At 35.8% G+C, this 27,843-nt stretch overlaps 1 protein-coding gene across 20 annotated transcripts in view; it reads left to right on the plus strand.

The window, feature by feature from the left end:
- SYNE1 (spectrin repeat containing nuclear envelope protein 1) overlaps positions 1-27,843 on the plus strand; it is a 414,622-nt gene that overhangs the window by 148,419 nt on the left and 238,360 nt on the right. For 19 of the 20 annotated variants that reach the window (XM_088795370.1, XM_088795376.1, XM_088795381.1 and 16 more), the window contains 15 exons: positions 1,461-1,619; positions 1,817-2,025; positions 2,637-2,745; positions 4,392-4,556; positions 7,376-7,543; positions 9,003-9,173; positions 10,015-10,155; positions 14,028-14,188; positions 16,165-16,315; positions 19,433-19,660; positions 20,050-20,148; positions 21,623-21,810; positions 22,210-22,333; positions 23,881-24,047; positions 26,171-26,324. In XM_088795370.1, the coding sequence (XP_088651496.1) occupies positions 1,461-1,619; positions 1,817-2,025; positions 2,637-2,745; positions 4,392-4,556; positions 7,376-7,543; positions 9,003-9,173; positions 10,015-10,155; positions 14,028-14,188; positions 16,165-16,315; positions 19,433-19,660; positions 20,050-20,148; positions 21,623-21,810; positions 22,210-22,333; positions 23,881-24,047; positions 26,171-26,324 (2,394 nt within the window). Of the gene's footprint in view, positions 1-1,460; positions 1,620-1,816; positions 2,026-2,636; positions 2,746-4,391; positions 4,557-7,375; positions 7,544-9,002; positions 9,174-10,014; positions 10,156-12,462; positions 12,590-14,027; positions 14,189-16,164; positions 16,316-19,432; positions 19,661-20,049; positions 20,149-21,622; positions 21,811-22,209; positions 22,334-23,880; positions 24,048-26,170; positions 26,325-27,843 lie in introns of those variants that run through there. The other variant, XM_088795386.1, reaches the window with a different exon arrangement.

A 27,843-nucleotide genomic window follows, 5' to 3' on the forward strand; every position in this document is an offset into this window, starting at 1 on the left:
CAGAAAAGTGTAAGTAATATATTTAGAAAAGCTTTGAAGGAGGAGGGCCCACTTGGAAATTGGCAACAAGCAAATCAAGTTATTTAGCTCTAAGCTACGACATTAAGAAACAAAGATTTGGGGGTGGGGGTGAGGGTGAAATTATAGCAACTGGAAGAGTGAAAGCATGAGAGGGCAAGTGGGGTACGAAGGGTCCATTCCGTGGAATCAGACTTGAGGGTCTTGCGCTGGGTTTGTCACATGGAAGCCTCTTTGGAGTCTGCATGGGGCGTGGGGCTGGCGGGAACAGTTGCAATATAATGGAGACCCACAGAAGTCTGTCCTCCTCCAGCCAGATGGGAGGAAGCAACAAGTTAACAAGTGCGATTATGAGGTAATATCAAGTGGCAAATTTCATACGCATTATATGACGGAGTCATACAATACATAACTACCAGGTTGTGTTACTTTCTGTATTTTTTTTTTCAATCTCAATAACATAGGCTAAAAAATCAGCCCTATGCATAGAAAAGCAGTTAAGGAAATATCTCTTTTACTTCCTAAATTTGAAAATTTAAAAAAAACAAAAACAGATTTTTAAAGAAATCCAAGCTTTTTAAGGTATCCTTGAGTCTTAATATATCATAAATGTATTAAGGAATACAATCTACAGTTGAAGGTTGTATTTTGTTTTACACACACACACACACACACACACACACACACACACACACACACAATTAAGTTCTCCAGGATATAATGTGTCCTAGTCTTTCCATAGCCCTAACTCATTTTGCTCATCAGTTATCTTAGTATTTTATTTTAAAGGTAATCTTTTAAATATTATAGGATACAAGTTGGCTAAAACTAATAAATTCTTGGACTAAAGATAATGATGAAGCTTATGCTTACATCAAAAAGGGACATAAAAAGTTTCATGTTGTTTGAGTGCTGGCTTGCTTGTTGTCTCAGTGTTGTCTCTTTCTAAGGCAAAGAGAACATGGCAGGCGGTTGGCAGCTGTGGGCTGTGTAATCCTGGGGTTTTTACTACTAAGGTTTCCTTGTATCCCCTCTTTCTGTAATGGGCATAATATCTTTCCTTCCTACCTCCCAGGATGGCTGACAAAATTAAAAGGGACACATGCTGGGGAGAGGGTATGTGGCAGCAGTGTGTGATTTATGTCTAGAGTCATATCTTGCTTTTTCTACTTAGGAACATAAAATAGGAACATTAATACCACATGGGCCATTGTCAAAATTAAATAGAATATTCGCTGTGGAAACACCTAACCCACAGGCTGAGAGGATTCGCTGTGGTCCCGGTACTTGGAAAAGTCTGAAGCACAGAGGCCAGATGCAGACGATAGTGATGATATCAATTGGCCCCAAAGGGAATATTTTATAGCTTTTGCCCCTTCGATTGGGAATGTTCATAATCAGGAATGGTATCATATTTTTCCAACTCTTCCTACGGAATGTAGGATCTTCAAGGAGAAGCCCCATATCACTTGCTTCACCTGAAGATTGGTGTGGAGAAGAACAGATTCCTGGCGTGTGTCAAAGAATGCAGAACTGAGCTGGATCGAGAGACCAAGTTGGTGCCCCAGGAAGGCAGTGAGAAGATTATTAAAGAGCACAGGGTATGTCTCATGGCCATGTGAAGTCACATTGTCACTTAAAGGCTATCACTGAGACTTTAGTTTGCCTTCATATACTAAATAGCTTAATGACTTTACATTGATACTCTAAATGGAAGCTTCCTTTGATTTCTCTATGAAAACATGAAAGTATTGTATGGTTTCTCACATGGATTACATAAATGTTTATTGCTCATTAGATTTTCTTCAGTGAAAAAGGTCCTCATCATCTCTGTGAGAAAATATTGCAACTCATTGAAGAACTGTGTCTGAAACTCCCAGTCCGGGACCCAGTAAGGAACACACCTGAAACCTGTTACACGACCCTCAAAGAGCTCAGAGCTGCCATTGACAGCACCTACGCGAAGCTCGTGGGAGACCCAGACAAGTGGAAGGACTACACTAGCAGGTACTCTTGGAATTATTCCCAGAGAAGGACCTACATAGTCTATCTTAATTGTGTTAATTCAATGATTATTACAAAAAGGGAAGGGCATACATCTCATCTTGTGCGATAAATAAAACCAGATTGTATGATTTTGCCCATGTTCTTATATAAAAATGCTTCATTCGATGAAAAGAAAGAGTTTCAGTCAGAAACAGTGAAGCACTTTATTTCCAAATGACCCGGATGTGACCTTTTTGAGGCAGAATTAGTTAATCCCTTTCTCTTGAATTTCCTCATATCCCCAAAAGGGGACTTCTGACTCTTTAGGTTTCTGTGTCGCTCTGGCGGGTACATGGGAGGCCAGAGCTGAAGTGGTATCTTCCTCACGCCCAGGTACTCAGGCCCTGAACACATCTTTGTCCTAAGCAGCTCTACCTGTTCCACGTGACTGGGCACAGAAGTGGCCACCTTTGCCCTGCGCTTTACGTTCCGTTAAGGAAGTTTCCAGAAAAATTGCTAATCAATTTGCTAATCACTTAATTAAGTTTCCATGGATGAATTCAAAATAGAAAATGGGTTCTAACCATCTGATATGGTCTCCCTTTAATAAGAAAACACCTGTGTTATTTTAGAATTTCTGAGTTCTCATCTTGGATATCTGCAAAGGAGACACAATTGAAGGGGATTACGAGTGAGGCCGTTAATACTGCCAACCATGGAGAGGTTAAACGGGCTGTAGAGGTAAGTTCTGGGCCATGTTTTGTTACTGAAAAATTTCCATTAATAAAAAAATCATGATAGACAATCTCACTGATGTCTTTTTTTTTTCTATAAAAATTAAGTTCCTGAATATTAATCTTAATTTTAAAATTAGTCTTAAAAATAAATCTCCTTGTGTTACTGTGGAGAACCACAGGGATTTGTTTCTACTGAATCGTTGTTGGCTTTAGATTTAGTCATGCTCAGTGGTGCATCTATGCATCTTTAGCTAATGGAAAATCATGAGAGGAAAATTACATGCATGGGTATATAACACAGCAGGACTTAAAACCAGTCATAGAAAATAAGAACACTAGTTTTTTTTAAAAAACATTTCAGCCCTTCAAAAGCCAGGTCACAGAAAATGAGGGATTTGGGCAAGGTCTCTAAGCATCCTCTCTATGTCACATTCAGCCTACATGGGATCAGCTCCTGTGAGCTTGGGGACAGCTTGATAATCCAGTCATGACAGAGTATCAGACCGAAACCGGTTTGCACTCTGTGAATGGCATACAAAAACCATCTCCCTCTTCGATTGGCTCTTAGTTTTGTAGACTCACAGTGTTGTAAAAATTCTTTATCGTTCAGTCTTTTGAAACCTTGCACATCACATAGTTGCTATTACCGAAAATATTTTTGCTTTCTATTCCTGTCCTCTAAATTTCATTTTTCCATTAAAACTATAATCCCTTTCAATGTAAGAGGTGCTCAATAATATCAAGCTACAGCAATAGAAGGGTATCTGTAGTTGCTATTGGTTGCTATTTTAATACAAAAAAAAAAATTATCCTCTTAGAATGAAGAGATCACTTGCTTCTTGAGCCAACCGTGTTCTGGCTGCTATGTGTTTGCCCTGTAAGACCCTCTGTAGCAGCATGTGAGGTTGGAGACTGCTGCCCTCATGATCCCAGAAAAGGTGTAGGAAGGAGAAGATGCCTCAGTTGCCTTTCCTTTGGTCCTCAGTCCTACAAGGGCTGAGGTCCCAGAGTCTTTCTGGCATTGTCTTGGCCAGCAAGCCCTCCCTTTCTGGACTGGAGCTTTGCTTCCTGATGGTGCATATTTCCCTCTCAGGGATACTGACTTCTAAAAGCTAACAAAAATGAGGCACACAATGTGAATTAATGAAGTTAAATAAATCAAGGAGGCATTTATAAATAATGTTCAACAAGTAAACTCTTCAGTAAATCAGCTAACTGAAAAAGGACTCTATTATTCTTTTCTCAAAAAATACCATGTTCCTTCCAGCTCACAGAAAGATAACAAAGAATATTATAATTCCCAATTTTGGTATCACACATTCTTTCATAGTATTTTTAGAAGAGTCTTTGTTATGATGAAGGGAATATCTATAAATATCTAACCATGTAATTATGAAGACAATTTTCTTTGGTATAGTGAGTACTGATTTTACACATAGGGTATTGGCATTGGGGAAACCTTTCTTTCTAGCACTTGTAGACTGCTGTTAAAGATCTGAACAAAGCGGAATAAGCCGGCACTCTGTTGGCAAATGAACGTCCGGCATTCCTACCTCCACCTTACATACCATCTTTGGTTGAGTCCTTTCTTGCTGGAAACTTATGATTCACAATTGTATTTTGTTCATCAAAAGTGTTTTTTCATTCCAGGAGATAAGAAATGATGTTTCCAAAAAAGGCGAGACTCTCAGCTGGCTGAAATCCAGGCTTAAAATTTTGATTGAAGTTTCTTCTGAAAAAGAAGCCCAAAAGCAAGGAGATGAGCTGGCAAAATTATCTGGTTCCTTCAAGGCTCTCGTAGCTTTGTTGTCAGAGGTATACTATTTACTTACACTCTATAAACAGTCCATTCTGGGTGAGGAATCTGGAAGGTTCTTGTTCTTTTGGTTGTAATTTAACAAGTAATTCTATAAAGAAATTTTCATCAAAATAGAGTAGTTGATATTTATATGAATATTGGTGGGGAAGATGAGTAGGATGTTTGCATTATGGTCTGTGCCACTATTGGATAGGTTAGTTCAGGATAATGATCTATATCTGAAGTAAAAAGCTTATCAGACCCATGCTTTTTACTCTTACTAAAAGCATGATTTCCTGGTCAGTTTATGGTATGTCATGGAGGTTAAGAACTCAGGCTTGAGACTCAAACAAACCCAGAGTTAGAGTTTAACTCTGACACCCCACTTCATGTGTAACCTTGAGCTTGTCATTATGAACCTTGGACTTGTCATTTAATATCTCTGGACCTTGATTTTCTTACTTGTAAAATAGGGCTAAAAATATGCCAAAAGAAGGTGTCAAGAATGGAATGCAGAGGGTAAGGGGGGTGGGAGGTGGGGGGTGGGAGATAAGGGTAAGGGGGATCGAATATATGGTGATGGAAGGAGAACTGACTCTGGGTGATGAACACACAATGGGATTTATAGATGATGTAATACAGAATTGTACACCTGAAATCTATGTCATTTTACTAACAATTGTCACCCCAATAAATTTAATAAAATAAAAAAAAGAATGGAATGCAGTATTATACAGTGTCTGGAACAGAGTAAATTCACAACTGATCAGTAGGAATAATAAAATATTCAGTATTTAGTCTGTAGGCCAGCAAAATCCTTTTAGACAAGATCTACTTATTTTAAACTTCTTGATAAGCATTTTAGTGTTTATATTCCTTTATAGATTAAAATGTACAAAACCATCTACTTTACTTTTGGTAGGGCCCCTTCCAGCCTCTGTGAGGATACTTTTACCAGGTTGTTGTGTAAGTCTAAGGAGTTTGTATGTGGGAAGCTAATGTAAAAATGTAAAGTAGAATGGACAGTTATCAGTATTTCTTGAAGTCATTAATAAACTTGTAAGAAATAATGATCAATTAATTGGATGACTACAAAGTTTGCTGCTTCTTAAAGATCTGGAAGTCTCTCTAGCTGTCCCTAATCTAATAGTTTGAGTGTCAGTTAATCTTTTATACTTTTAATTCCTGTAGATCTGCTTGAGAATCTAGCAGTGAATTTACATAAGCCAAAAATACTTCGAATTGCTGTGATTTTTAGTTTTATGTGATAATTTTGATACATAACACACAGTCTTCTTTGACAAATTGAAAACAGCGATAGGATTAATCAAATTTTAGAACATAAGCTATTCCAATTCTTTGCTGATCCATCTTTCATAGCAATAGTCAAGTTGAGTTAGTTGCTACTACCATACTTTAAGTGACATTCTGCTATTCTTCTTCTCTGCACTTTCATTAGCCAAGAAGGAAACGATTAAAATAAGGATAACATTACAAAAAGTAAATATACATGCAGATGATCTTTGATCCAAAACTTAACAAATAGTTTTAGTTACAGCAATACATTAACTTATATTTTGTTTTACACACACATACACACACACAAATACAACTACATTGGCAGCCTTTAAAATTAGAAATTATTAGTCACCTTAACATTTTACCAAGGCCATTTATTTGCTTTATGTTTCAAGTACTCTCATGACACTGCCCATGGAACTTGTAGCAACATCTACCTCTAACAAACGCAGACATTAATTCCTTGCAAACTCATTTACTTTAAACTTCTGTATAATTTATATTAATATTAATACCCTTGTTTGTTACTTAAGCACTTGGTGAAAGAAGCAGAGAAGCATGGAGAAAAATAAATATTCTGTTCTTGTGAAGATTTATATAAAAAGATGAATTTGATACATTCGGACCTTCCTTTGATTATAATCCATTTAGTATTTAATATTGAACACAAGGTATTTTCAATTGTCCAGTGTAAGAAAAAAGACAGTGAATTTAAAATATGTAATGAAGAGTCATTTCTTTCAACAGAACTGTGATTTACTGAGATCTGGAGAATGTAGTTTTCATAGGGTCTTATTTCTGTTTGGAGAACAGCATGCTCCAACTTACCCTGGACAAACTCATAGCAGAAGAGGGTCAAAGAAAAATCATAAGAGAAAGAGAAACAGAAGGCTTCTGTGAAAGACAAATGATACAATGTCAAAATGATTATCTTAGTGAAGGTGAAGGTGGATGGATGGTGAAAACAAAAGATGGTGGCAAACTAAAATAGAGGGAGCAGAAATTACAAACCAAAGCTGAAAACAGGAAAATGACAAGGAAAAGAATCCACTAAGAACCACAAAATTAGAAATTATATGGATATTTTGTGTGAAAATATTGGAAGTACATTTTCAACAAATACCCTTTTATTCTTCTTTTTCCTCTGTACAGATTTTTTTTTCCTTATTTACTTTAAATAGGATAGTCTCAACTGTCTTACAACATACTTTTTTTGTAAACTAGATTTTAGTCATGAGATAGTAATTAAAGTGATCCAGGAGACAATAGATACAATATACACAGGTTCATTATTCAGCCTTGCTTGCCAGGTCCAGTGGGTTTTCAGTGTGGCACATAGCACTGTATCAAATGAGGCTTGCAACTCCCATAAGTGGTCATGCAGTTTAAAATAAAGAAACCTCAAAAATATGTGAAAGAATAAAAGTTAGAGATTTGTGTATATATTTCAAATTGTTGAGAAAGACTTTACACATAGTCTTTAAATATGTAAGATTACGTGAGCATATGTTTCATAATTTTTTTCGTGAAAACCTAGGTTGAAAAGATGGTAAGCAACTTCGGAGACTGTGTCCAATACAATGAAATCGTCAAAAATTCCCTTGAAGAGTTAATTTCCGGTTCTAAAGAAGTCCAGGAGCAAGCTGAGAAGATACTGGACACTGAAAATCTGTTCGAAGCGCAGCAGTTACTTCTTCATCACCAGGTAGAATGCCTCGTTTCCCAGGGCATTTATACAAAGTTTATTAGTTAGCGGTAGAACCAGCGAGAAAAATAGTATATCCACTGGGTGAGGGCAAAGGAAAGGGGGTGGTGGTGCAGGAAGGAACCTAGCTGAATGGTTAAAAGAACTTGGCACTTCTGCTCTCGTGATTCAATATTTCAGAAGAGCCTGCCAGATAAATGCTTAGCCTGAGTGATTTGATATCAAGAAGTTCAAGATACATTGTGGAGGGAAAGTTGATTTAGCTACCAAAACCTTCATAAAACTGGCTAAATTGTCCTTTTCATAACAGAGATACGAAGCGTAAATTGTTTCATATTTGAGATCAGTATTCTTTTGTCTTTATGTTAAAATATTGCTTTATGACTTAGAATGCATGTTAGTTTGGGAAATTATAACTTACATGAACTACCAGACCTTTCAGGGGAGTATGCTCTTATGAAGGATTAGAACTGGAAGAAAAGAAATCCTGGTACATACATTGGTAATAAAAATTTGAATCAACTTCACTTGTCAAACTCAGTATAAAGGGAAGTATAATTCAAATAAAATATTTTAATGACAAAATTCTAGCTAACGTAATGTATAGCAAAATGCTAGCTAATTTTATATATAAGAATATATAAAAAATTGAAGTTGCATTAAAAGTATATGTAAAGTAGCTGCTTCTATGCTTTATATATTTACTTAATAATTATAAAAAGTCTATGAGTACAAAAAATTAATGCTTGGTGTTACATTGTTCTCAATCATTGTGAAAGTGATGTTTGGGGTTTCAATTTACTTCAAGTCAGAGAAATATGAGATTGCAGATATTTACATTAATATTTTAAAACTCTTCACATTCCTTGGATCAGCTGCTTGGTTACATGTGTATTTACTTTGTGAAAATTCATGAATTGTACACTTAAGATTTGAATACCATTCTGTTTGTGCATTATACTTCAATAAAAAAGGTTATTTTAAAACGTAACTTTCCTCAGATATCTCAGCAGATTAATCATTCTGAATATACCTGGGAATTAAATGTCATAATATTAGCATTTATACAGCATACATGATTTTTAAAAAAGGGAGTTAGTACTTTGTGTTTTTAGGTAGAAGATAATTATTTTAGGATAATCATGTCAAATGAATAGCTTTACTAGGTTCTTTCTAGAGTATTGCATAAAATGCTAAATATTGTCTAAATTTGCATACAGGACCTAATTATTTATGTTGCTTACCATTAAAAACCTAAAACATTTAGAAATAATATCCATCTTTGACTACAGAGTCCCCACTGCCGTTTTAACTGTTCATGTTAACTTTAAAATACAGTTTGGGCCCACGCTGTGTGAGGTTGTAGGTTTTGAACCTCTGCTGAAGTGTAGGTGTTTATGTCCCTGCGTAGCCACTTACATGGTAACATTCATGTCCATCTGTTGAACAATGCTTCCAGCAAAAGACAAAGAGGATCGCTGCAAAAAAAAGGGGTGTGCAACAGCAAATTATGCAGGCTCAGCAAGGAGAAGGTGGGCTGCCGGGCCAAGTCCGGGAGGAGCTGCAGAAGCTGGAGAGCACCCTGGACAGCATGGAGCACAACAGGGAGAAGCAGGAAAGACGAATCCAGGTAGGAGATGGGAAATCAAGGGCTGTGTTGACTTCCGGGTCATGGGTCACATCTCATATTAGCGAATGCTACCCTTTGTGTCTGCTACAGATGCTCCACAATTGTGTTAAATAATTACATTTTAACCACCACATCAGCCTAATGAGGAGGGTTTTGGAATTAGCGAGTTTTGCAAGTGTGGATGTTTAAAAAGAAAGAGTTTGAAGACTTTACCCAAAGTCACAGAGTAGTGATCAATAATAAAGCCAAGATTTTAATTCACCCTTACCTGAATCCACAGATTTGCATTGGATCATTTCATTTTTTGAGGTAGTCTAGCAGCCACACGGTTATGCTTTATTGTGATCTTGACATATCACCGGAAGAAAAGTTATTGAATTTTGAAACTTGCTCAGTGCCCACACCCCTTCTTTCTTTCTCTCCATTCTCTCTCTCCCTCTCCCTTTCATCTGTGTGTGTGCGTGTGTGCGTGTGTGTGTGAGACAGAGAGAGAGAGAGAGAGAGAGAGAGAGAGAGAGAGAGAGAGAGAAACTGGGAGGCTTTCTTTTCCTTTGTCCCTTATCTACATTTTAAGTAATATCGTTAGATTCATAGGACGTTACTGCTGATGGAAAACTCATGGTCCTAGTCCACACATCCTGTTTTTGCAGATGGATTGAGACTCACAAGGGAAATTCTTGTAGAAGCCATTAAGATTATTTTTATTCAGTATAATGGTGTAAAATTTGTCAGAGTTAACTGGAAGTTGGCAGCCTGACAAAGAATGGAAATGCAAATAATATCTTATGACACACTTTGATAATTCATAACATTATATTTTTGTTTTGTTTTTCAAATTTAGGTCACATTAAGAAAATGGGAGCGATTTGAAACAAACAAAGAGACAGTGGTCAGATACCTTTTTCAAACAGGTTCCAGCCATGAGCGTTTCTTGAGTTTTAGCAGTTTGGAAAGTTTATCTTCAGAATTGGAACAGACAAAGGTATACAAGTAACATCATAGAGTCCCTTGATACTGATTATTCAGAAGAAAAATTGTGTTTCTACTCTCTTATTACTATTAATTATTATAAGTGTGCATTTAATCAGTACTTATTATTTATTGATCATACATTCTTCAACACACTGGTCAAGTTTCTCTGGGGAATGAAGAAATAAATAATATTTAAACATCAATAACTAAGAGAAACTTTTCATTAAAGTGGGAAATTGTTCCCTAATAGATGAATGCATTTAAAAATAAATCTTCTGAAGGCAATCATATTTTTACATAAACCTGATAAGACATAGAAAAACTGAGTTTGGGCAGACAATGAGCATTCTTGTGATGGAAATGGCATAAAGTATAGAAGTGTTAGATACGGAGATTCTATGTTGTAAAGCAGAAAAATAGAAGTACGGTCCTAAAGGAAAGTTGTATCACAAAGACTCCTGAAGGCCTACAGCATTAGTCTCTAGGCAACATGGAGCCCATAAAGGTTTTTAAGAAAGAGATCCATGTAATCAGAGCTGTACTTTAGAGAGATGAGTTTTAAGTAGGTGTAGAAAATTGAAAGGTGGAAAGACTGGAGTCATGGGATCCAATTAGAAAATTATTTCATGTGTACATTATTATAGACATGAAGTACAATAATGGGGACAGATGCAAGAGACAGAGTGAAGGAGAAAAGGATGGTACCCAAGGTTCTGAGCCTGACAGAGACAGTGGGAATGAGGCGGGAACTTAAAGGAGTAGCTGTTAGTGGGGAAAGATAGTCAACTCTGTTTTGGCCGTATTGAGTTTGAGGCTGTGGTGGGATATCCAAGAGGTAATATTGAGTATGTATACTTGCTGAGCTCTAGCCTGTTTGCTAAATACCTTGGACACTCAGAGCAGACTAATAAATTTGTACAAAGCATTTGGAGAGCTGTACGTGTTGTTTTGGTTCCTATTGCCATATTTTAGGTTTATAAAAAGACTGAATTAGTATAGAAATGTATTAGCCAAAGCATAAGAAGGAAAACTCTTACATTCATCTTTTCATAGCTTTTAGCAAGTAAAACCCTGTGCTTCTGTTTTCTTACCAATGATCGGCTTCACTGTCTCTCATACTGCTAATTTTCTTATTATTTCACCTATTATTCACTCACTGTGTAATTTGAAGTTTTATAAGGCCACAGAATCTTTCAATTCTGTATGATTTTCATCAGCCATTTAAATAGGACATTATATTTAAATTTTATTTATTTTATATATTAAAAATATATCAGATTTTTAAAAAAATATAAAAACAACTGTATTTATTGGTTTAATTATCTTCTGGGGGATCCGCCCAGGTTCCATGCAGGGTTTCTGACACCCTGTGGTTATAATCTCTTTGAACTAGTTTATCAGCTATAGATGAAGCAAACATAACCTTTTTAGTCTTAGTAGTAAATATTTTCCAATAATACTGGATTAAATATTTTCCAATAATATTAGCCAATAACCTTGCATACTTTGGGATTGATTTAAGAACGTGAGCTAAAATTTATTGAACATAAACTATATGCTGGCCTAATCCTTTGGTTTTATCATCTTCTTTAATCCCCGAAACAATCCTAAAATATAGGTATCATTGTTAATTCTGTTGTATAAATGAGGAAATACAAGGTACATAGGTGTTAATGAACATATCCAAGATTTTAGGATTACTGACTGGTAAGGTTGGGATTCCAGACCAAGAGGGCGGAGTCCAGAACCCAAGCCCTTAGCTACTATATTATATTTTCAATATAAAACTGAGGCACTTTACTAATTGTTTACATACGTTGCTGCACAAGCACATGTAATTTAGAATCATTGTTCTCTATTTCTTTGCTCAGTTGACATTGTTAATACAGCCTCCATTCCAGCTGTAGCCCTTGAGTGCTTGTGTGAAGGAACTTGAGTGCTTTCTGTCAGCCAGTGTGTGGTAGAGTGCTCATAGCAATGTCATGTGGAATCTTCACAACAAGGAGAAATGAAAATTCAGAGAAGTATGTGGCTCAGGATTGCACAGCTAGTGAAGGACAGAGCCTGGTTTCAACTCCAGACCTATCTGATTCCAGAGTCTCTTATTTCCTCCTGCACCCTGCGGCTACTCATATGTCGTCCTCTTAGGACTGAAAGAGAAAGCCTTACCAGGGTATCCTATTTTTGCTTAACTGGTTGTTTTTTTATAATTAACGTCATTCTGTTCTTTGGATTCCTCTGCATTGTGCTTGCCCCATACATAGCTCCCATAAAAGGCTCTAAGATTGAAAGTATGTATTTTCAACCATACTCTAGTTTGCCAATGTATTTTTCCTTGGTTCTGGGAAACACTAAGGGAAGAAAAAAATACTATTTTATACTTCTCTTTCTATTCATGGAATTATGAGAGATTCACAGTCTTCAACATTGAATCTACAATGACTGTAAGTTCATATATTTAGCAAGAATGGGTATTTACAATCACAAAATTTAAAGTTGTGACATTAGCAAATACTGCATTTTAGAATATTATAAATCTCTCTACCGTAAGGAAGCTGTACTTACTTGTTTTTATTCTCTCAAAGTGCAGGGTATTTCTCTGTAATGTCAATATATCTGTGAGGACAGTAAGTCTTTCAAACCTGAAGATAATAGTATTATGTAGTAACTCTATCTTCGATGGCAGTATGTAATAATTCTAGAAGATGCTCTGTGGGAAAAGGTGGCTATTAGAAGTCTGACTTTTAAAAATTATTTACATTGGATTTCTGCGTTGCCTATTTAGGTGAGGGAAGTTTATGATCAAAATTTAAATCTTCAGTAAAATTCTCTTACATGAGAAGAAATGAGACACTAAGTTAATTTTTTTCTCTCAAGGTTATCCCTTGGTTTACTTTTCTAATGCAGTATATTTATCTGACAAAATTCAGGTAACAGCTAAAATTTACCAGTGTCTCAAATATATTAATTTTTTATTTAAAGTACTTCACTATTATTAAAAATCAGTTTGTGAACTTAATAAACTACTTTATCCTCAATTTTACTTGGGGTGCATTAAAAACAAAACAAAGCAAAAAACGGTAATAGATATCTTCCAGAGTGCCAGGCACTTAAAAATGAAATTGCTAATGAAATGCTAACAGTTACAAGAAAAGCATCACTCTCTGCATTTTATTTGAAAGAGTCAGAGCCTGAAAAGTATTTCTCCAAAGACAAACAATTAGTAATTAGCAAATCCAGGATTCTAGTCCAAGTCTGACTGATGCAAAACTTGCCTTCTTTCCATTACATAGACTACGGATATATAGTAAATAAGGTTTAACAGCATTAAGATCAGATTATACCTCTTTTCAGAGAACTAGTTAACAAAATGTTTCTTTATAGTAAATATCAGTGATATTCTGTATGGACTAAGATACTTAATTAAATAAACAGAGTTATATTCACTGCCCTTGAAGTCTATTATTTCTATGATTGAAAAACTCAGTCACTATGGTCATTGCCTGAACTGGCCTGCAATAAACTAACATGTAGATAAATGAATAAGTTAATTATTATAATGCAACTCAAAATTCTAAACAATAAACCCAACAAACCAGGAAACAATGGAAAGATATTGTTGTTAGAATTTTTGGATAACTATAAAAGTAGATATCTGGTTGTGTATATAAAATGCAAGAATTTAGCAAAGTTTATTTTGGCCAGAATGAAAATACATCTTATTTTTATTACTCAAAATATTATATAATAATATTCATACATGTATGAATCTATTTATCCATTGATTCTGGGGGAGAGACTCTGTAGTATGTATATGCAATTTGTTTGAGGGAAGAGTTGAATGGAAGATGCCTTCCTAACAATTATAATATCTTTTTCTAGGAGTTTTCTAAACGAACAGAAGGTATTGCAGTCCAGGCTGAGAATCTTGTGAAGGAAGCTTCCGAGATACCACTCGGGCCCAAGAATAAGCATCTGCTTCAACAACAGGCCAAATCAATCAAAGAACAAGTCAAAAAATTAGAAGATACACTTGAAGAAGAGTATGTGCTTGACCAGTCCTAAACTTTCTTCTCTGAGATAAAGTTTCATATGGTCTTCCCTGTATATTGTATTCAAAACATTCTTTTAAAAATCTCAAAGTGTCTGTGTATTTCAGCATGTGTTGAGGAAGCAACTCACAATTCAAAAGAAAGTATCACCAATACTGGAGCCACCATCTATAACAGAGCAGAAAAAAATAAGGAATGTGGTTTTTGCATCATAAATTGATTCTGTTCATGAGAAAGCCATATTTATTAAACTCTGTGGCCTTAGTACACTGGAGAGGGAATCTCAAAAAGAGAACCAATATTGAAAATAATTTTTTACAGTATTATTCTTTTGTCACCAGTTAGAGGGAAGAGGAGATATTCTGGCTGTATAGATTCTAGGCCTAAATATCTATGATATGGACCAAATGTCTTCATCTCCAAGAAGCTCCCAGAGCTGTTTACAGTGCCTCCATATTCAAAATGTCACTGATTGATATTCTATTTCTAAAAATTAACTTCAAAAATCTGTTTTACTTTTAAATATTTAAAATGTTTATCTAAAAAGAAAGAACAGTTTCACCGATGGTATCCTTTTATGAACAAAATATACCCCCAAGATTTGGGAAGGAATAAACATATGAGGATATAGCCAATGTTCCTAAAAATAATATGGCTGAGCCTTTCTATTTCAGAGGTTAGTTAGTGGCAAATTGCTGACACATATTATTAAGGTACAGGACGTAATTTCTAAGATGGATTTTTAACATGTAAAATTTGTTTTTAATGCTATTAACACCTTGAAATCAATTTTGTATGTTTGCCTAAACTTTAAAGTTTGTTAAATAATTTATTTAAAGGAAATTATGACTCTAAATGTTGAGCACTTTGTATTAACTATTATCCATCAAGGTATGGAAATAGTAAAACTTAGAGTTTATTAGAAAGGAAGCTACTTTGTGAGGACATCCATTTAAACCTTTACTTCATTTCAAAACTCACAATATTGCACCGCTTGCGTTACGGGTACTGATGAGAACATGAGGCACACTTGAGACTGCAATATTATTGAATTTGACAATCAATGATGCCATTGTGTTTTTCTTGATGTCTCCAAGTGCCTTTTGGTAAACAGGGAAATTCTTTCACCTTTTTATTTATTTATTTTTAACCAGAGGACTTATCAGTTCAATGATATAGTAGATGTTTCTTACTCTTTTTCTAAACTGAAAGCCATAATCACATGGTTATATACACATAGCTGATACAAACTGGAAATCTCTAGTTAAATTTTTGTTCACTTAGATTTATTACAAATGAAGCCCAAATTGTCTAGAAGCAGTTAGATTGCTCATACACAAGGATTATAAAAGTATTTGGTAATCAAGACTGAACAGGCATCTAAGGATTGCTGAAATTGTTATAGATTATAGACTTAAAGCTTAGCTCTAATGATAGAAACAGTTCCTGCATGGCAGCATGAAATCCAGATCACCTACTCTATCTTAATTTGTAAAGATGCATTTTATAAAGGTCTTTGAGATAAAGCATCAGTGCCGTATCTCTCCTCTAAGAGTAAGAGGGCCATGTGCACAAAAGTGGGACTGCTAAAAAACTGTGTGCACTGGACTCTATGCAGGTAATTGATTTAAGTAAGTCTTGACAACTACTGGTCATGCACAGAATTTAACTAGATTATATCTGTATTTGAACCTCTTTGGACCCAGCAATATTTAACTCAAAGCACAGTTCCATTCATCACATGGTGTAGACGCTACATCATTAAATGTTCATATCAGAGGAGCTAGGAAGACGAGAACTGACAAACTACGCAGATCAAATGTGCATTTTTTCCTGTTCTAATAGTTTAAACTTTGATATGGTCATAAATGTCTTGACTATTTTTTAACGTGTAGATTTAAAGGAAAATGTATTGCTGTTCACTATTAAAATACTGCATTTTATTTACGTAATTTGGTTAATTTTAGTATTAAAACCATGGAAATGGTGAAAAACAAGTGGGATCATTTTGGCAATAATTTTGAGACCCTGTCCATCTGGATAACTGAGAAAGAAAAAGAACTCAATGCCTTGGAAACTTCGTCATCTGCCATGGACATGCAAATCAACCAAATTAAGGTGACCTGCTCACATGTTGTTACATTTGTAATCCATGTCTAGCTCTTAAACACTCCTAGCGTACATTTCCTCAAATACTATTCAGCCCAGGGCAAACCTTTCATTGCTCTGTGATCCTATTAAAATTAAATGTACACAGAATGCTGAGCTAAGAGGTCTTGATTGATACTGGGCAACAGTTTATAGATGGAATTGTGTATTAATATTGTCTGACTTATGCATTCCAAGTCAATATTATGTGCAATATCATTAAAGTGTTTTTATGGTTACGTTATTCTTTTCCTTGATTTTGAATTAACCCCATTGGAGTACTCTGTTTATTCATTTATAGAACATGAAATGTATTCATCATCTACAACTGTACTTTATGGAATTATCCCAAATGTCTAGTTCAAGTATTAGCGGTATTTACCCTCACAAACCACAAGGAGGAGAAATTACTTTCTTTAGGTGAGGCCATCGGAGCCCAGTGCTCCAATTCTTACATTTATGACAACTTTGGGGGCATGCACTGAGATGCTCTGATACGTTAGCTCCCCCAGCTCTAAAATAACCGTATGCATAGACTATCATTGTTCACTTCATTCAAAGAGTTTTAGGGAAAATGGGCTGAAAGAATGAATTGTGAATGTTCATCTCTTTTTTGATATATAGCTTTTACACATTTTCAAAATTCAGCCACTTCTTTTTTCTAGCTCAGCTCATTGTATTGGAATGTGAAAACCCTCTGCCATTTCATTGGATTAAATATAGTAAAATAAATATCAAGGTGAAGGAACATTTCATATTATGACTCAGAATAAATTATCCATGTGCATGGTGGGAGGGTGCAATGTTGCTTAGCTAAGATGACATGCTGTGCAGATTGTCCTGATTTATCACAGGACAACTGAGGCGACATGGAATCTGGTATTCACAGTCCACTCATGCCTGCTGTGGTATACTAGGACAGACAAGCCAAGCTATTAAAGCATGTTCATGAAATAGGCTTTTTCTTTACAACTGTTTTAAAAAGTTGTCGTTTAATCATTTTCATGAAATTCTAAGAAAACAAAGAATTCCACACTTAGTTTTGTCTCAAAAATTTCCTTTCAAAAATTTTGACATACACTTTTTAATTTGTTTATCCTCTCTACTAATTCATTTCACTAATATTTAAACCTTAATTTCAGGATTTCTGAAATATATCAATGACCATATACTGTCACATTGTCACTCTTTAGGGAACAAAATGCGTATGTACTTTATTTTGAAATATATAAGCATTGAATTGTGGATATTCAACTGTAGATATCCATGCGATCAGACAAGAAATACATTTAATATTCCAACATGGCATTTTGAAAATGATCTAAAAATATGTTAAATGAATATGAATAGCAGGAAAAGCACATTTGCTAGAAATAAGCAAAACCAGGTGGAAGACACTTTACCATGGAACTTGGGCTAACAGGTTCACATCTAGTTCCAAAGAGTAGACTACACTATAGAAAATATTGAAACTATGATAGTACTTATAATGTTTCCAATTTAAAACAATCTTAGGATGAAATTAATTAACAACATTTGCATTGGTGTGAAAATATTTTTCTATAAGCCTGTTTTTGTTCTTCATTACATACTATTCCAAATTGACTCATTTCTTATTCCTAATTGATAATTTGTAAGTCATAACAACATATACTGGGTTCATCTTCCACCTTCTCTATTTGGATTTAAAAAATTTGGCCACAGTACTACAATATGATTATATAGTTTGCATTTATGAATTTTTTGATGACATGAATTACTCTAAGAACTTTGATCATAACTAAGATTCTTTCACTGAGGTATTGTAAGCACCTAGAACAATTATTGGTACATAGGAGATACACAACATATACCTGTTGAATTTATGAGTGGTTTTTCTAAAAAATATGATTTTAAAAACAGCAAAATGTGAAGGAAGCTTGTATTAATGCTCAAACAATAAGTATCTATCATAGATATCACTGTAATCATACATATGAAAAATAAAAATAAATAAGTGATACGTTGGCACTAATCTGATGTAAGTTACCTCTGATTTTCTCAACTAGACAGAAGTTATTTCTGATGATGTTATCTAGTCAGAAGTCATACATTTATTTTTTTTCCTAAGGTAACAGTATTTTCCATTTAGATTACTTGAAACTTAGACTTGTCTGAATATTGGCTTTATTTTGATTGGACAATTTGGCTCCTTTCCTCAGAGAAATCATTTTCATTCTCTTGTACATGAACAAGCCGGCATGTTTATGAGAGAAACACCCCCCACACACATGCACACACATCCATAGTGGTTTTCAGTACTTTTCATGTGTTGGCTAATATATAAAATGTTCTCCTGCCCCCAATGGAAATTATAGCAAGTAGGCTCTTTACTGTAGAGCCTCACGAATAAAGCTAATGAATCCACAGCTAACGAATAAAGCAGTGGTCACAGAGTGGGGCCCAGACATCACCTGGGAAGTTTTTAGAAAAGTAAAGTCTTGGTCCCACCGTAGACCCACTGAGTCTGAGTCCCTGAAGATGGGGGCCAGATGATCTTCATGTATCTCAAATTTGGAAATCACTGGGATAAAGAATAGATAATGGATTTAAAGATGCTGGGTTTAGTGAGGTATGAGTGGCATCTGAAAAACTTAGTTTGGTAAAATATGAAATACTCAACTACATTTTAGGAAATTTACATTAATGTCAATATTAGCATTCCAATGAGTTATTGAAACACGTCTCCCCAGGTTAGTTAGTTAAAATGCTTGATTCATGGGGTAAGCAGGGAATTCTCTGCACTTTCAGATACTTTAAGAGTTCCAGGGATATCTCCCTGCTTCCTTCACTGCAAGCAGGAGTAGCTATTTCTCTTTATTCTCTATCCAGAGCCATGGCCACCATGTGTATATTTTTCAGACATTGTCTGCATATCTATCCTCCACAAATGAGGTCAGGAAACACATGGTATTTTTTCGTAGCTGTTCTCTAACGGTCCAAGTATGTTGAAATGTCAGTTCTTTCTCTTTCTGCAAATAATTATATCATTTTGGGAAAGCAAACTTGCTCAGCCTACATTGTCATGTTTCTTGTTTTAAATATTAGGTCATAATTCAGGAAACAGAAAATAAGGTCAGCAGCATTACAGGACTAGAAGAAGAAGCTCAGTCTTTTGCCCAATTTATTACCACTGGAGAATCTGCTCGCATCAAAGCCAAGTTGACACAAATAAGAAGATATTGGGAGGAACTCCGAGAGCATGCACAGTGTCTGGAAGGAACAATCCTGGGACATTTATCTCAGCAGCAAAAGTTTGAAGATAATCTTAGAAAGGTAAACAATGGTCCATGCATACTAAAAGTACCTATTTCACATTGCATTTATAGTGAAATTCACTAACTAGTCCAGAAATAGAGGAATAAGGAAAAGACACATTGGCCAGTTATTTACCAAATTGTCAATGATGCCTGCGTTTATAGTTATTTATATGGTACATTTTTGAAGGAATATAAAAATGTCATATATTGTGTTCAGATAGGCATTAAAATGTATATTCCTTTCAAAGAATAAGATACATTCATTTTAGATTTTTAAAAAAATATGTTTTATCAACACATTGAACGTTATCCCAAAAAAGATAGGCATGGTGCTTCCTCAGTAACATTTTCTGCCTTAATATATATTTTTCCTACCATTATTTTTATATTTTATCAATGTTTTAGATCCAGCAATCTGTATCTGAATTTGAAGATAAACTTGCTTATCCAATTAAAATATGTTCTTCAGCTACAGAAACATACAAAGCTCTCCAAGAACATATGGTAAGAGTATGATTCAACATTTCTGCTTACTTATCAACTCAGAAATTTGATAATTCCTGCTTGAAAAGAAAACATAGTAAATATTTTACAAGAATTAAAATTTAAAAGATTTTTTGTTGAGAAAGGATATTGATCAAGCATATTTACTTCATATAACATAAGAAATGTAAGTATGCAAATAAGTTTTCATTAAAAATGTATGTTAAAGAAGCATTCATTGAAAATATATTTCTCTCAATTAGAACATGTAACTTTATCAGAGTATAGCTTTAATCAACCCTGTTATCTCTTGCCCACATTACAAAACTTAAATGAGCAGAAAAAAATATGTGCATAGCAGATTTCAGATTTTAACCCACTACACTCAGATGTGCAAAGAATATGTCCACACTAACCTTTTCCCAGTGATCAGCATTTTTGATCCCTGAACTGGTGACCACTGGGAGATGCTTTGCAAAGGAACAAACAGATGCTTTTGGCAGAACTTACGGGAAGGAGCAAAGGAAGAGAATCAGGGCCAAAGAAATACTAAAGAGAAACATATGTTAATTAATAAATGAAAATATATATGTTATCCCTACTATCTATGCTTGTGTGCACACAATATACTTAAATGCAGAGAATCGGGTTGCAGTGGTACAAAGCAAATGGTTGACAAAGGCCCATCTGGAAAGGGGAGTGGAATTTATATTACTGGAATGCTTATAATAAGAATGCATTTTATTGTTACTTAGGTAATTTTAAAAATACCCCCCAAAATGAGAAAAAGTAGGAAAATTGGATTAGATGGAATTATTTTCATAGCAACTAACTTAATAATTGGGTATTAGAGAGGATAATATCCTGTTTTTTCTAATATTTAGATTTCTAAAGCAGATTATTTTCCCTAGCTTGATTTTCTGATCTGTAAAATGGGGATAGTGAAAGAACATAACTGTTAAGACTCTAATGAAGATTAAGTGAGTTAATATATGTACTGTCCATAACGCAGTACCTGCCACATTCCGAGTCACCCTTATTAGTATTATCATTGATTCCTGATAGCAGCTATGTCAGCCATGATTCTTCCCCTATATATCTTATAGAGATTATTGCATGTTACATACAGCTCTTGTAAATTAGGCATAGAGGATTTTGTTTGTTTGTTTCTGTTTTTGTTTTAAATACTCCCATTTGGCATCATATGAATACTAATTTTCACAAATGATCTGGCTTAAGGGAAGGTGGAAATTATTCAGGCATACGGCCACACAATTTTATTTTGGGAATAGTCCCTCCACTTTCAGTTTTGATTTCTGCATTTATGAAGTAACTTTTGCATCACTTTCATTATGTCTGGCTAGACATTTTGTAGTACCATTGCTATTTATTAGGACTGAGGGAAAACTTTGGGTGAGAATGGATCTCAAAGGAAAACGTCAGTCTCCTTTCTTGATGCAATGCTTTTATTGTACTCCTTTTGTCGTCTCATCAGGATCTTTGTCAGGCCTTGGAGTCGCTGAATAGCTCAATGGCCACCCTTTCGGCCAGCGCCCAGAAGGTTGCTAACAAAGGCTCCTCTGTCCAGGAGGCTGCAGCCCTGCAGCAAAGATACGAGGGGATGCTGAGTCAGGCCAAGGAGAGACAGACTGTCCTGGAGCATCTGCTGGCCACCTGGCAGAGGTGAGCAGCCTTCCTTCTGCAGTCGGCTGCATGGGGTTCAATGCCACTCTTAAATAGGAAATTCTGGGCCAACTGTTCTCTAAGTGATGGGAAACAATCATCTCAGATGTACAACATGTCAAGTCATGAGTCTAATACGAGAAGATCTTAATCTTTATTAGAAGATGAAAATCCCTAAGTTAAGGGTGGTAGCCTTCCCTATTATGCAGATACAGACACATGTGCAAGAACATATACAAACATAAAAGAAGTGTTTGGTTTTTTTACCTGTACATCTGGGAATAAGAAAATCAATGCTGTATTTTTTGTAACAGTTAGTGTTGGACCCTCCAACTTCAGAAAGATATAGTTTCCTAGTCCGATAATTTTGAATGTGTTTCCTGTCTCTGCTTTCTTTAGGCTAGAGAAAGAACTGTCAACATTTCTGACCTGGTTAGAGCGGTGCGAAGCTATAGCCAGCTCCCCAGAAATGGACATTTCTGCAGACAGAGTCAAAGTGGAGAGTGAACTTCAATTAATACAGGCAAGCTGAAGGAAGTGTGGTTGCATTATAAAAACAAAAGTAAAAACAAAACCCTTTGTCCAACTTAATGTCTCACTTTGGTTTTGTGATCCCAAAAGGAAGAGCTACAGAGACCTGAAAGACAGAGTAGTGGTGAACATTGTGATGATCAATGTCCGTGATGCATTAGAAAATCCTATAATACAATGTCTGGCATTTGAATACAAATTTTCTGGCAGGCCAGCAGAGGGAGGAGTGAGTGGAAATATGCACGAAACCGTGTTGACTATCAGTGCGTAATTTTTGAAGTTGGGTATAGGTATATTCTTTCTACTATATGAATTTTTGGTAATAAAAATATTTTTTTTAGAAAGAAAGAAGGAATATAATATAGAAAGAAGACACAGTAGTGATTATTTTTAAGCAATGAATCTCCCCAAAATTCCTTGTCAGAAACCTCCAGTGACTGTCCTGCCCTGAGGATAAAGAGCAATCCTCAGTCTGCAATCCAGTGTGTCTTTCTATAAATATACTGTGAGGTGTTCTAAGAGGGGAAATCACAGCTCCTTTTCTGAAAAATGACACAAAGCTCCCTGGCCATTTAAAACTGCATTCTTCATGTATCTATATAGAAAATAAGCACTATATGAGTTAGGGGAATGAAAGCGGGCTGCGGGCTTCTTTTACTCCCACATCCAGTCCCTGCGTCAGCCAAGGTGACTCCCTACTGTGGTCTGAACATTCCTTGTACATTCCTATCTCCTGTCCTTCTGGCCTTTGTTCTACACAGGCTAAGTCCCAATTCTGTGTTCTGGTCTTTCTTGTCATCCATAGACTATGTATTCCTTTCTCTGATACCTTTAGCAAATTTGTTTGCATCACATATGTGGTCTCATTAGAGCAGGGAAAGAAAACATTTTGACAAGCATCTACTTTGTGACACGCTACACCTCTCATCCCTGTTAACACCATATTATTTTGTTAGCTATCTATATGAGTGTTTATCTCTTATTAGGTAGGAACCACAACTTGTGTGCTCCACTCACAGCACCGAAGAGATCCATTACCTAATTAAATTTAAAAAATAAGTACTCCTGTTTCAGGAAAGTAAAATAAAGAGCCCTTACGTTACCCACGTTACCCCCTTTGGCCTAATATAGTCTCTAAACTGAGAGGAAGACCATGTTCCTGTTACCTAGAATCGTGTCTCTGTTAAATACACATCGTTTCTCATTAGTAATAGTTTCTCTGTGATTTCTCTTTACCTGCCTATTCAGTTTCCACATCGTGAAAGAAATTCTACAGCTTCTAAATTTGCCTAAATGAATATAATGCAGACTCTTGAAAACTAATGCAGGTTTTCAGTAACATTTTTGATGTTGCCTTAAAGGTTTAGTGGATCCAATCTCATTGAAGTAATAAAAGCTCTCTTTAGCCTGATCCCAATGACTTCCATTTTGCAAGATTTCAAAACCTTCGGGCAACAACCATTTGTATCATGTGGTCCTGTGATCCTTCCTTGTTAATCACGTTGGGATGAGATCTATAATATATTCTGTTTTTCTCAGGCACTGCAAAATGAAGTTGTATCCCAGGCCTCCATCTACAGTAACCTTTTGCAGTTGAAGGAATCGCTGTTCTCAGTGGCCTCCAAAGAGGATGTGACAATGATGAAAGTACATTTGGAGCAGTTGGATGAGAGATGGAGACGACTGCCCCAGACAATAAGCAAAAGGTTGGGTATAAAAAAAAAATTCCAATGTTGTTTGTTTTTTATGGTAAGCATATAAATTAAGAAAGAAAAGTTTGGTTTACTTTTATTTAAACCAACTGTCCAGGGGATAATTATGGAAGGGAATAAATCTACTTCGTTTGCCGTATTAAAAATCAAAGCATTCAAAAATTAGCATTTCTGGTGAACCTCAGTTCAAACTTTTAGTCTCATAATCAGGGCAAATGATCAAATGAGCTGAAATAATATTGAAGAGAATAGATTTGCTCGTATGTGTATTATTTATTGCTTAAGCTGTTTATGTACAGGAGAATAATGATAACTCAAATTTTGCCTCACATATGTCTCAACAGAGGATATGTGTATATCATTCCAATACAGACCTTTGTAGAGAGCAAGAGAAATTGTTATTATGTTAAATGGGGGCACAAATGAATTCAATCCTAATGGACTAGATAATTAACAATTGACATCTAATACGCCAAAAACACACTTTTGCCTTAAATTGGTATTGATTATCCATGTCATCTTGAATAAGGCATTTAACTTTTCTAGTCACATTTTTAATTTACTTGTTCAGCAAATGTTTACTGAGTTTCTACACTGAGTAGAGCAGTCCTCTATGTGCTGGGGATAGCAACAGTAAACAGTTCCGCTCTCTACTTCTTGAAGCTAGTATTTATTCTGTTGTTTATTCAACCAATCAGTGAATGTTTATTGGGTACACCTACTGAATACCAAACACCATATTAAATACTGGAGCCATAAAAATAAATAAAACCTGAGCCCAAGTATTTTACAGATAAGCATGGGGACAACAAGAAAACCAATGAGAGAGAGAGATGAGCACAGAATATTATAGGAACAAAAAGAATGGACTCTTGAATGGGTTCAGAAAAGGCTGACAGAAGGATTTGATGCCAACTCTTGAAAAATGAGTACCTTTCTGTAAACTAGAAAAGAATCTGCTCTCTGCCTCTCTCATAGAGGGAAAATAAAGGGCTTTTAATGTGATCCAAATGTGTGAAAATATTCAAAATATAAAAAACTTAAACTTTGGATGTAAACCATTGTGATGAATATTAATATTTATTAAGGTATTATTCTTAATGCCAGTTTTGGATGCTGACCTCAGATCACATATTGTTAATCAATCTAATTCATTTATTATACAAGCAATGATTGCTCCCTAACCACGTCCTCTCTAGGGGCTAGGGATATGGTAGTAAGCGAGGCAGGAAAAGTGCTGCCTCTCACTGCGTGAGAGGAGGATAAACATATAATTAAACAAATGAATGAATGAGACTGTTTCAGTGGTGTTCAGTCATGTAAAGACAACAAAAGACAGTAACGTGGCAGGAAGTGGTGTAACTTCAGACTGGGTGGCCAAGCAAAGCCTCTCAGGGGACATGGCATCTGATTAAGATCTGAATGGTGTGCAGGAAGCAAACTCATGTTCTGGGGGCAACTTCTGGGGGCAGAGAGAGCAAACAGGGCAAGGGCTCTGAGGCAGGAATGAGCTGGGGTGTCGGGGAGCAGAGGTCAGGGGCAGTGTCAGCAGTGCTGTATCAGATGAGGTCAGAGAAGTCGATCACTCACAGACCACAGCAAGGAGTTCCGAGTTCAGCCTTCCTATGAGCCACAAGAAATTGCTCCTGTGTTTCAGCGTGGCAGAGAATGCTAGGATTACGTTAAAATCAAGCTGTTCTCCAGAAAGTGGGTTATAGCGAGGCATTGGTAGCAGGAAGGAGACCAGATTTGGAGGCAGTTGTTGCAGGGTAGGCAAGAGATGAGGAGATTTAGACCAGGGTGTAGACATGGAGAAAAGAGCATAAAATATCCTGTGGTGGGGTGTAGATAGGATACACACAGATCAGACGTTGTGGTAAAGAAATGGAGGGAGGAAGGATCACGCCAACGACCATCTTGGTGGACAGTGGCAATATTAATTGAGTCGGGGAACATTGTGAGAGAAAGAAGGGTTAGAAGTAGAAAACTTCAAGAGTTCTGGTGTATTCATGTATGACCACATCACTTGTGCCCTTGGTTAAGCTTATTCCAAAAGCATATCAACTCTGTCTGTTCAGCTGTGGGCCGTTTTAACTTGAACACCTTTCTCTGCCTAGGATTAATTTTCTTCAGTCTGTGGTCGCTGAACACCAGCAGTTTGATGAACTGCTGCTTTCCTTTTCTGTCTGGATTAAGCTGTTTCTCAGTGAATTACAAAGTACTTCTGAGATAAGTGTAACGGACCATCAAGCAGCTCTCACTCGGCACAAGGTAACATTCATTCTTTTAAGATGGAAGAATTTACTCATAAAAGAGAGCTCTTGAACAATAAGAAGATGAAATATTAAAAACAAAACACTTGCCAGCAATTTAACTTTGTGTTCCTTTATAAATGTCTTCATAAATGAGCGTATAGGTCCAGGCAATGTGTGATGCAGGTATGTTAAGCAGATAAAGCCACTTCAGATAAAATAGGCAACCACCATAAGAGACCATTTCTTCAAAGTGAAGAAAATGATTTCTAGGGTAGAGTGATGAGAATGTTCATTTTTAAACTTCGCAGTTGGTGTTGTTCCAATGCTGAAAACTAATACTGAATCCCAATGCTTTAACTGTATAGTTTTTTTCTGAATTACTATTTAACTTGAAAGTTATTAAAAATTTATGATCTATTTTCCTTATTTTTAAATTATGCATAATATCTATCCTGGCATTAAAAAAAACAGTGTAAAAATAGGATATTGATCAAGTATTGGAATAGGTGGAAATAAGATATGTAATCTTATAAGAATATCTAATAATAAAACATTTAGTTTTTATTGAGCACTCACTCTATGCAGGACTTGCTAATTGGTTTTACCCAAAGGAAAAGTGATTCCTCATACATATCTTCATGACCTCAGGTGGTTTTACAACTTGGAGCAAGATGCCCACCGAAGTTTGGCTCCTACCCTGGAAAAGAGACTAGGAGATAGAGGCGCCATCCTCCTTTATGGTTACATTTCACAGGGTTGACTACCAGGCTTTAGTGAAAGATATTCTTGGGTTGTAAAACTGTCCAGAGGCTTTTAAAAAGATTTACACCTCAAAGGGTCAGAGAATGCCTTTGTAAGTTTTCTAAAGTAAATGCTCAAAGAAGCCCTCTGAAGTTTAGTAGTTCAGCTGAGGGAAATATTAAGGCCATTGTGGTCAAGATTCAAATAGGTGATAGCATCTCTTTAACGGGAAGCAGGTTGAGATTGCTAGCTATTCTCTAATAGATTTTAAACATGATTTATTGTGAACTAGTTAAACTTCCTATACAACAGTCTTACCCGGTGAATCTACATTTCTTTAAGGAGAAGGCAGCTAAAACTTGTACAGAGTTTCATCTGCCTTACCCACTGCATCTGAAGACATGCTAATGTCCATCTACACCAGGGGTGTCGAAACTTTTTTCAACGTTTTTCACCAAGGGCCATATGCGGTAAAATACACAAACAGTCGGGCCACTCACTCGAGGTTAAGTACGTATTGCCTCACCTGGTTTATTTAAGTAAACTAAATATATTTTTGGAATTTGCTGAGGGCCAATTAACAATGGATTGCGGGCTGCAGTTGGCCCGCGGGCTGCAGTTTGGACACCCCTGCTCTACACTTATACCACTTCACTACAAGCTCTGTTAGAATTAGCATTTTATACATAAAATGTGTATATTATACATATATATATGTATAATACATAGAGAGTTATATATATTTTAAAATCTTACACATTATCTGTTTCTTTTAACTACATGTACTATAACTA

This window comes from Rhinolophus sinicus, chromosome 2 (assembly GCF_057876585.1).
Source record: "Rhinolophus sinicus isolate RSI-liver-muscle chromosome 2, RSI-T2T, whole genome shotgun sequence".
Classification (NCBI taxonomy): Eukaryota; Metazoa; Chordata; class Mammalia; order Chiroptera; family Rhinolophidae; genus Rhinolophus; species Rhinolophus sinicus.